Source organism: Anguilla rostrata, chromosome 3, assembly GCF_018555375.3.
Source record: "Anguilla rostrata isolate EN2019 chromosome 3, ASM1855537v3, whole genome shotgun sequence".
Lineage (NCBI taxonomy): Eukaryota > Metazoa > Chordata > Actinopteri > Anguilliformes > Anguillidae > Anguilla > Anguilla rostrata.
In genome coordinates, this window is record NC_057935.1 from 5,277,683 (window position 1) to 5,289,219 (window position 11,537).

Below are 11,537 nucleotides of genomic sequence, written 5' to 3' on the forward strand. Positions count from 1 at the left end.
AGAAGAGTGGAGATTGTTATGGGTGAAAGGGTGGACAAACTCCATATTAATGCCATTAATTCTGGATGAGATGTTGGATGTCTATTGGCAACGTAGTATATGTCTGGGATCATTGTCTTGTAAAACGTATTCTAATATTTTTATTCGAATACAGCCCCTATTTTTTCCCCCTATTTTTCCTCAAGGGTACCAATAATTGTGGACTTACGTATATATAGAAATATTTTTTTAAGTCAAACCTGCGGAAATCCTTGTTTAAACAAGAATAGGATGACCCCCCCCCCTCCCCCCAAACACACTACTCCACAGGAAGATGGGGGGGGGGGGGGGTCAGGTCTTGGCAGATATTATTCAGAGAACTTGCAGACCTGGAGTGTAAGTGTGAGTTCTTTATGTCGGTGTCTGTTTAGTGCAGAAAAACACATTTACAACACATTTTAACAGTCCCTGTTCAGATCCAAATGCAAACCTGACAAATGTATGATGGTCTTACAAAATCCATGTGAAAAAAAAAGTTTTTTCGCCCCCATGTGGCAAGAAGAGAACTTCCCTTCTATTCTACTGCATAGTGACATACTGATAATATGCAAAACAGTTTTGCCAAGAACAACAAACACAATTTGAGCCTATTTAACCCCATAGTGCAGAAAACCTGTTTTGCATTAGTGATTTTCAGCAAGGGTTGAGAACATTTTCAAAATGTCCAAATGTTACAATAACTAGTTTACTTCCAAATTTCATGACAATATCAGGAAAATCTGAAGATATCCACAAAACCAATGAACAGTTGCTAATAAAAAATAATTAAATCAGGAATACTGCATCCCAATAAAAATAGATGCTGTAATTCTTTTTTCACTGTGGCCAAATATTTCACAGACTTACTATATATATATATATATATATATATATATACACACACACATAAATATACATACATACATATATATATACATACACACACACATAATGACTGCTGTTCTAGTTCACTTTTATTGCTGTTCTAGTGCAATTTATTTTCCCATAAATAATACAGCAGCAGCAATTTAATATTTCTCATATTTGCATACAACTATAAAATTATGATTAAGGTTCATGTACGACAACACATTTGCATTTGCCCATTGTTGTGAATTTTGCCCTTAATTGTATCTTAATTATAATACACAGATTTTTGTGGTTTGAATATAATTTTTTAACGTCTTTGCTTCTGGTGTCCATGACTTCCTGTTGCCATTTTAATCGTTTTAATTTTGGCCACACTTCTCTGATAGAGGTACAGTACTATGCACGTAGTCTGGGGTGCAGCAATGTTCTCATAACACGATTATTTCTGCTCTTGATTATCACTTCTGCTTGTTGTCTCAGCAAACCCTCTTTCCTCCCTAATCATTCTGGGATCCAGAACACACAACTGCTTTTTTTTTTTTTTTTTTTCTTTCCAAATCATTCCGTCTCCTTCCTTCTCTCACCGCCCTGTTCTTCACCTCTCTCTTTCTTCTTCCTCTTCCAGATTATTTTCCCCAGCATCTCTGTGGAGTTCAAAATGGCCACTATGAAGTCCACAGGAAGCGGATATTTAACTCGCTGTGCCTCAATCAGTGCTGTTTATTGGAACATGTAGACCGACATGGTACATGCTATACAATGTGAGAAAACCACTAGGGAGTGTTTCTTGTGCGTCAGAGGGACCGACAAAGCTGGACTACCGCATTACATTACATTACATTACAGGCATTTAGCAGACGCTCTTATCCAGAGCGACTTACATAGCATTTTTTTACATAGCATTTTACATTGTATCCATTTATACAGCTGGATATATACTGAAGCAATTTCGGTTAAGTACCTTGCTCAAGGGTACAACGGCAGTGTCCTACCCGGGGAATCGAACCTGCGACCTTTCGGTTACAAGCCCAGCTCCTTACCCACTGTGCTACACTCCGTCCTACTGCAGAACTGGAGGTACGGTACTGTTTGAAATCTGTCATTTTGAAATTTTAAAAAATCCTACCATACCATCAGCGACTATGCAAAGATTCCGGAACCATACGGTGGGTCTTCAACTGCCATTTCGGTTGCTTGACTACAGCACACTAAGGATTCGAACAATGACAGCAAACACAATTCATTTCCTGAATCGTTTACATTTCGTTAAACAAACCAAAGGGAAGATAAATTACTATAAGTTGCACCAAAAAGGTGCTCACTGGAGCACTTATGAATTGACTTAACTATAATTTAACAAGGACAGTAATGAGCAAAATTACAAGAATAGCATCTATGCTGTTCTTTCATCAAGCATCATGGCAAACTAAAGAAGCTCATTAAAATGGTCTGAAACCACACATAAAAGCAAATAGCCCAAATATCCCTCATGTTACTCTCCTATTACAAATGAAAAAGGCCTTGGAGTTTATCCCCTCCTTCTCTCCGTTCGCCATCTTGTCATCCTGATCTCCCTCTGGCGCTAGGAGTCCCCGGTCCCTCAGCCTGTGGACAGGACAGAATGTACCTGATGTGTGTGTGCCCTGCCCAGGGGGGGGAGACTGAATAAATAAACAGACTCCAGCTCCGGAGGAGAGGAGAGAAGAACAAATCAGAATTAAATTGTTGGCCTGTGAACTGAACCCCCAACTGCTTTCTTATCAGTTTGGAACCCCCTACTCCCCCAGTCCCCCCCCCCCCCACCCCCACCGCAACTTCTTTCTCTCCCTCCATTTCTTCCTCCCTCTCTCTCTCCGCATTCTAACCCATGATTAGGAGTACTCTGTGTTTCATCATGAAAGGAAAAAACCCTTTTGAAAGAAAAGTACTCCCCCCACTATCCATCTATCTATCTCTTATTTTTCCTCAATCTGGGCACTTTCTGATAGATCTCGACCCCTCCCTAAAATCCCATGACATTTTCAGAAGATCCCTTCCCCCAACACCACCACTACCCTCACCCCAAAACTCCATCCACCCTCCCCCCTTTACAAATCTTTGTATTCTCCCGCCAGTAACCCCCACCCCCCCCCCCACCCTCTCCCCATCCTCACACTGCCACCCACCCCCTCCCCCCTTACCCCAAGAGTCGTGTCCTGTCAGTTTAAACTGCCGCTGCATTCTGACGGGGCAGAAGGTCGCAACTGGTGATATCAAATTCGCCTGAGCCAACCGCCTAAAAAAAAATAAATATAAAATGGGCACAATCCAGCACAACCCTTTTATGCTTATTTGAGCGGACTTTTTAACATTTTAACCGTCCTCTTTCGGAGTGCACGAGGCAGGCTTCGCCAGCCAACCTTGTTTGTTGAAACAGGCTTTAAATAAACTTTGTCTATACGTCTCTCACCCCCCCCACCCCATCCCCCCGCCCCCCATTACATTACTTCTGACAATTTTCTAACCCACATCCTGATTTACTCTAAAGAAAAGGTTGTTATTCTTTGAAAGTGTTGAGGGATGGTGTACGCGGCCACCACCGCCGCCCGCCCCCCCCCAACTGGCCCCCGCACCACCGCAACCCCCGGTCATTACACCCAAAAGCCTCGGCTCTTTAAATAAACACTCTCTCCCCCTCAAGTTATCAGACGCCAACCCACCCCCCCCCCTCCCCTAAACCCCCAACCCCCCCCTTTCTGGCACACATATCCACCACACCCCCGCCCTAACCAGGAGGGGGGCACACAAGGGAAGGTACATAGTAGTGGAGGAAGGAAAGAGAAAGAGAGAGAGAGTGAGAGCGAGTGACTGTGAGGTAAAGGCACGTTGCTGCCACAGGCCATTGCAGGGAAGGAGAGGGGATTATATCAAGAGGAGCTTCCACAGAAAACTCTGACACGGAGAGAGAGAGAAGGCGCCGGTCACGGGACAGAGCACCAGGACCCTCTTAAAGGAAGACACGGAGCCAACCTCACCACTGCCGTCTGCGGCGCAGGGGAAGAAGAAAGCCAGAGGCCCAGTCCGAAAACTACGACACTCCGCGCCTCGTTACCCCCGCGCTCGCTCGCTCTCTCTCTCCTGCTGACCCCGCTGCCCCCACCGGGCGGAAAAACGCGCTCCAGCCCCAACGGAGAGGGCCGGAGGAGAGGAGGGGAGAGGAAGCAGCCCGAGAAAGACGGTCGGGGACAGCGGAGAAACCGCATCGACACCGAGCCGCCCGCCACTCTCTCCCTCTCTCCCTCTCTCCCCCCCGAACGGAGAGCTGACCCCGTAGGAGGGAGGCGAAAACTCCCCTCCTCGCACCAGGAGAGAAGGAACCGCCGCGGGAAGGAGGAGAAAGGCCAACGGGAGGATCAGGAGGAGAGCAGCGAGGAGGTCTGTCCCAGACCCGCGGGTGATTAAAAGGTGAGGGGAAGCGCGCCCTGCTACGGGCTTCTCACCAGACAGAGCAGCCACGCGTTATATCAATAATAATAATAATAATAATAATAATAATAATAATAATGATAGCGTTCTATCAGTGTAATTCACAACGTTCTCACAGAATCAGCAGCACGGCAAACGGTACGAACATTACCGAGTATTTCTGAGTATTACTGATATTTGCAATTGTGGCTTGAGTGTGGGTGTGACTGTTTTAAGTACAGCGAGGCACATATTTACTTGCTGTGTCACAATAAAAAAAACTTGCTTGGTAAGGAATTTTAAAAAAAGTATTCATATGTCCATATTATTATTATTATTATTATTAGCAGCAGCAGCAGTAGTAGAAGTACTATATCAGGGTTGGGGTCAATCCAATTTCAAATCATTCAATTTAGGAAATATAAATACATTTTATATTTATAATATAAAATATAATATATATATATATTTTCCTCTATTGATTTCAACCCTGATATATATGCATGTTTATATATATGGTATACATGGTGATGTTTAAAATTTGTGAAATGAGCAAGTATTTCACTTGGGGGAGGGGGGGGTGCGGGATATTCAGGGGCGTCACTCTCAGTTCTGTGGGTAACCACTGAACTTTCCTAGTCTTTTAATGGGCAGCCTCTCCAGCCTGTCCAACAGAAACAGCACAACCCCTTCATGTGTACATACACCATTGTGCGCTGTGACTGTATTTCCCGACAGCAAAAATCCATCAGTACCGGTGGCTGCAAACTGCGGTTTTTTTTGGGGGGTGGGGCTCGTCCTTGTAGTCAGCGTTCAGCAGGGAGATGTGTCATGCCCGGAGACACGGCGGCCGAGTTTGAATCTCTGAGAATCTGGCAGCTGACCCTCGGCCTATTGTTCTGGCACATTCGCTCTCATCCTCATTAGCCACTTCCTGCTGCTACCCATAGTACCTTTCCAACGACGGAAACTAACAGACAAAGGAATCTAGAATCTTTTTCAAAAAAAAAAAATTAATTAATGTCTAAAAACATTCTGAACAATGGGCCTTTGGTCTGTGCCGTTCCACTTGAGTTAACTGGGTCCTAATATAGTTCATCGCCAGGGAATTAACACTCGGGACACGGGTCTGCCTCCTACCACAACATGATATTTCATGGACAGACTGTTATTTTAGGAAATAAATATTACCGATGACAAGCGACAGCGGGATCTACATTAGGGCATTGCGTTAGCATTCTGCACTTCTCGTGTTCGCAGAGCGCAAAAGAGATTTTTTTCACTGAGTGTGAAATGGGAGAGCTACGATGAGGGAGTTCACAGATAAGGGAGCTGTCAACTTTTGATGTTTTTCGTTTACTAGTTAGTACAGCTGTCAGACACGATGCTAACAGTATGGCATTGGTGGATAAGAAGATTCTTACATATACAAGAATATATGATTCCTTAACATTGTGTCTTGGTTTAGATTACTGAAATTATTTCATAATGGTTGCATTTTTAACACCTTTACTGTCACTTAACTCAACTGTTCTTAATGTCAATACGGCCTACAAGTTTTCACAAATCCAATTATTCCTTAAAAAAATCTGTTACATGCCACTTTTTAAAAAAATACACTATCACCAGTTTTCCATGTCTTACTGGTTCTGGTTCTTTCACTGGGAAAGAAAAAAATCAGGGGAGGTTAAAAAAAATTCAGTCTTTGAACATTTAACAATCCTGTTAAATGGCATTGTCAATTAAAAAAAAAAAAACATTTTGGATTTCATTTAAATCACAATTGCAGGAAAATGTTATTAAATTAATTTTACATTTTCGATAAAGCTGTCTGGCCTTGACTTGATTGAACTCATCAGCTATTCCTTCTGATGTCACAGCACCTCTATCTATTATCTTTGATTGCAAAATTCTTTTTCAAAAGTCTTTTCATCATCTATCTGACTTATCTTCCTCTCATGTTCCACCCTTTCATGCTGCCTCACACTCGTTTTTTTTCACGTCGCTATCAACGTTCCCTCGGGTGATCGACTTTCAAGATGAATCATTAAAAAGTTCCGTTTATGAAGTGTACTCTGGAGCGGCCGATTGCCGTTGGAGATAAATAACAAAATCAAAGCATTGCTATGAACTTCACAAGCAATTATGCCACTGACTGGACCGCAAAAGAACAACAACAAAAAAAGAGAGAAAAAAATATACACGCATTAAAAATTCAAAGAGTAAACCCAAGACCTGCCCCAGGTTCAATGTTGGACAACAAGCCCTTGGACCCTAAAACTACATCACCCACAGTCCATTGCAGTGTAGAGAACCCTAACTGCAGTCAACAAACTACGCACATTAAAACCCTTCAAGGTATAAGGTCAAAAATATGTGATTAGAATGTCCTTAACTGAACATTCTAATGCTGATGTAACAGTCACTACTGGTGACTGAAAGCAATGGAGTTCCAAAACACTTCAAATAAAAAATAAATAAAGAAAAATATTCCAAAAAACTTACTCGTCAAATGGTTTCAAACAAGGTCACTTAGTCTCAAGAACCAGGCAATGTATGTTCTACCCTTGGGTAAGAACAGAGACAATGAAATACTGTAGGGACAGCGTATTAAGATCATCAGCTCTCCACCAATCACAGAGTGCACTGGTAACAGCAAACGGAACAAGGCACATTGTAATTGGTGGATGCCTTCTGGCTATAGTCCTGTCATCGAAAATGGGTTCCTGGAATACTGAGAACACAAGGATCTCTGCTCTTCCTACACAACCTGACAAGCTGTTCCACACATTGACACATTTCTTTGTGTAAAAAAACAAAAATAAAACCTTCCTTGAAAACATTTCCAGCTAAGGCTCCCTTGTTTTGCCGACAGCACTCAATATGAAAAATCAATTTTAGTTTCCACGCTTTCAGTAATTAGGGCCCAATGATTTCACCCGGGAGTCCACAGAATACAACAGGGATACTCAAACCTGACCCTTGAGGCCAGTAGTAGGCCTACTGCCAGTTTTCTTTACTCCCTGATGAGCGAATTGATTTATTAACTCACCAGAGATTTAAACTCACCTGCTGTTCCCAAATTAGCCCTGATTAGAGGGAAGGAAGGAACACCAGCAGTGCTACAGGCCTCAAGGGCCATGTATGTTTTGTTTAAAACATATGTCTTATGGCCTTTTCAGAACTATTAGACAGGACAGCGTAGACAGACAGGAAGAATAGGGAACGAGAGAGGTAGAGACATGCACACACAGGACAATTCAGAATATTAAAGCACATAAATGCGTGTTGGATGGTAGCATTGATTATGACCAATGGGAATGCTTGGCTCCTCCTTCTAGAGCTCGGCATGAGTTTGACCGGCACCCTGGAGAAGGGTTCACCCCCACACCACCTCCATGACCTGGTGGAGGACCCAGGACTCCAATTCCACCAGCACCACCAGCACCACCCGCACCATCAAGCCAACTCCCAGCTCCACCTCGCCAACTCCGTGGTTTCCACCATCCCCGAGGGGACCCCGATGGGGGGGTTGGGAGGGGGGGCGGTGGTGGTGGTGCCCCCCCCTTACTCTGCGGCGGACGGCGGTGGGGGGGGGGACGCGCCGCTGGAGCTGCGGGGGTCGCTGGACTGCTGGGCCTGCTCGGTGCTGGTGACTGCGCAGAACCTGGTCATCGCCGCCATCAACGCCTGCCTGGCCGGCCTGGTCTTCGGCCTCATCCTCACGCCCGCCATCGTCATGGTGGTGTTCGGGTTCCTGTGCCACTCCACGGTAGTGACCGCTGTGTTTGTGTTTTTGTGTGTGTGTTGTTGTGTGTGTTGTGCTTGTGGTTGGGTGGTTTGCCTGTGTGTTTTGTGTACAAGGGAGGAAAAGTAAAAGATGAAGAGAGGAAGGAAGAGGGAAAGGTAGTGAAGTTAGGGAGGACATCAAGAGGCTGCAGAACCCAACCATAAATATTTAACCCACGCTAAACCAATCAGGCTCCGGCTGTAAAGTAAACAGGTTGTGACTGTAAGACAAGGCTTAAGACAAAGACTGAATTTGGGCCTTTGCTCACAGCTGTGGAGAGAAAAGTAACATGAAGAGGTCAGGAGATTTTTGGGAGGGGGGGGGGGGCATGGTGAGGTTAACCCCCAGATTAACCCTCACTTTCCCCACCCCCAAACACACTTATACCCACACACACACACACACACACACACGCTTTTATCTCTGTAGAATAGGACCCAGGCCGACTTCTATATTTCAGGATCACTCACCTCACGCACACGCACACGCACACGCACACTCACACACACCAGCTTCTCTTGTTCTGCTCTAGGACACTACACCCCCGACCCCGCCTGCCCCCACCCCCCCTACCCCAACCCACCCACCAACAGGGTCACTGGAGGTCAGGGAGCCGGGCTCTGGGACATTCCTGATGTCCTCTTCCTTAGCCCGAAAGCGCTAATTACAGCCGTTAGCCGTTAAATTCGTGACGGGATTCTTCCCCGTTTGGGAGCCGATCACGTTACCTGATGTGACCGGCTTACGGAGGATTAAGTCCTCCATTTTACTGAGGAGAGAAAAGCAGAAAAAAACAAAGAAGGGCGGAGAGAGGAAAAGAGTGAAGGGGAAGAGATAAAGATAAAGTCACAAGGGCTGCATTTTCTTTTCAAATTTTTCTCCCCTTTTTTTCTTGCTATTCGTGCTGGAATTTCTTCTCATTTTCGGCCATTCAAAACAAACAGAAACTGTGTGATATTGCACTTCGTTAACATTCAGGGATGTATAAGCACATGCGCAAATGTGTGTGTGCGTGTGTGCGTGTGCATCAAGGTATGCGTGTAGCTGTGCGTTAAAGGCAAGCATTCCTGCCCAGCGTGTCTGCTCTGTGTCCATCCGTCCTCACCTCCGAAACGCATTCCAGAACAGCCAGGTCATGCCCCCCCTCCCCCCTCCTCCTTCCCATCTCCTTCGCCAGTCCATCCGCCCCCCTATCCCCCCCCCCCCCGCTATCAGATCCGTCACACCAGGATGATCAGCCCCAACCCCTTCCCATCTCCTCGGCCATTCCCGAGTCCAGATTGGTCAGCAGAACCCACGAAAAACCAAAAAAGTGGAATGAAACAGTGAGGCAGCTTAACTGACCACAGTATTCACCAGCTTTTAGTTTTAACAGACAGGCCAACTGAGAACTCTGCCGTTTGCTGAGTCAAAAAGGGGGATTCCAGGTGAGTAAGGAATTGGAGGGGCTGGTGTGATCTATCAACTGAAGGCAGGACTTTGGGGGGAGGGGGTGATTAGGTACCCAGATTGGCACAGGGAACCCCCCCCCCCCCAAAAAAAAGAAAGTCACAGGACCTACAGCTCTGGGATTAAAATACTTGTGCAATCAAAATCATAATATTTTAATAGTCAAATTACACATTAAAATATCAAAAGAAAGAAAATACTAGGATATTAAATTAGTTGATTTTTTTTTTTATCCCGAAAGCAACACTGCTTGCTATAGGAGGATGTGATATTGGTAATTTGGAGACCACGTATATTGTGTAAATAAACACAGAATTTCCCATTTTAACCAAATGGGCAACTCTTTTAGGACGGCAAACCAAAAGTGAACCTGAAGCCAAAATCTACCTGGAACGGACAGGCCATGTTAGACACTAGCGTTTAGAAATGACATAGTTCACACCGAAAGGAATTTTTAAAAATTTTTTGGAAAAATGTAAGCATGCAGTTTTTGTCTAGATGAATCCAAGAGAATGCAAGAAAAAAAGTGCTTGTACAGGATCTTTAACATCAGAAGATCAACTCCCACAGCACGTCTGTGCACTCGTCATCAGACCGAAGCTCTTGGTTTTCAGGAAAGTGCGCCCCCTGGTGGCCCAGATTTAGCAGCACCCACATTTTCCCCTCAGGTCTCACAGTCACACACAAAACAAGCTCAGCTTCCCTCAGACTCCACTGTCTAACATGAGGGGCGGTTGGGCTGCTGGCTCATTATATCAAAGAATAATAATGTGCACTCGATGCTCACGCCTTTCTTTCTTTCTTTCCCCCTCCTCTTTCTTTCTCCCACCCTTCCTCTTTCTTCCCCCACCTCTCCTCCTCTTCCTCCCCCCTTCTTTCTCCCCTCCCTTTCTTCCCTCACCTCTCCTCTTTGTCCCCCCACTTCTCCTCCTCTTTCTCCCCCCACCTCTCCTCCTCTTCCTCCCCCTCCTCTTTCCCCGCCTCCTCTTTCACCTGCCCCTCCTCTTTCTCTCACCCCCTCTCTCCTGTCCTCCCCCTCCCCCTCGCCCCCCAGGTACGCCCCCACGGTACGGCGGAGCTGTGCTCGGACCTGCTGAGCGATGGCGGCTGCGTGGCGCTGCTGGTGGTGGGCTTCCTGCTGGTCACGCCCCTGCTGGTGCTGGCGCTGGCCGCGTACTGCCGCCTGGCCCGCCACCTGCAGCTGGGCCTCTGCTTCATCCCCTACAGCCGCGCCGTCTACAAGAACCTGCCCGCCGCCCGCCACCGCGGCCTCGCCGGCGCCTGCTGCGGCCACCGGGGGGCGCCAGAGAGCGCCGTGGTCAAGGCCATGGGCAAGAGCAAGGTGTGGGTCTGAGCGGGTGGGGGGGGGGTGAAAGGTTGGGGATGATGCGGGGCAATACAAAACGAGTTGTAGGAAGGGAATGGGTGGGTATTTGGGGGGGGGGGGTAAATTGATAGATGGAGATTCAGGTTGGTTCAGGGGGGGTTCGGGGGGGGGGGGGTAAGTTGATATATCCAGATTCGGTTGGTTTGAGGGAAGGGGGCCAGGGTGTTAGGAGAGTGCCTTGAATCACACTTCCAAAGTAATACCAAAGCAGCAGTGAAAACTGGAAGGATCAGAGGAAGTATTTCTGTAAACAAAATATATACTTAACTGTATGTATGTGCAGTGTATACTGTTTTTATATATGTCGCAATATACACACAAACAATGGATGGATTGTTGACATCTGACAAACCACACACAATATTCTTAAAAGTATAAATGACATATATATACATGTACCTTTTAAGACGGGGAATAAAATGTCATTCCTAAAATACCTTTTTTTTTTTTTTTTTTAACATTTATACCTGTAATCATTTTGCTTTGTACTTTTTGTGTCGTCATTTTAAAAAGATTATTTTCCAAAATAACCTGCTGGTGTGGTTTTTTTTTTTGGATGTGAAATGAAGGCATTTCCAA

The 11,537-nt window shown here is 45.6% G+C and overlaps 1 protein-coding gene across 1 annotated transcript; it reads left to right on the forward strand.

Moving 5' to 3' along the window:
* Positions 1-3,713: 3,713 nt before the first annotated feature.
* Positions 3,714-10,933, forward strand: tmem88b (transmembrane protein 88 b). The gene is made up of 3 exons (XM_064325644.1): positions 3,714-4,332; positions 7,674-8,104; positions 10,626-10,933. Exons 2-3 carry the CDS (start codon positions 7,682-7,684, stop codon positions 10,923-10,925), a joined length of 723 nt encoding a protein of 240 aa, XP_064181714.1. The 5' UTR covers positions 3,714-4,332; positions 7,674-7,681; the 3' UTR covers positions 10,926-10,933.
* The last annotated feature ends 604 nt before the right edge of the window (positions 10,934-11,537 follow it).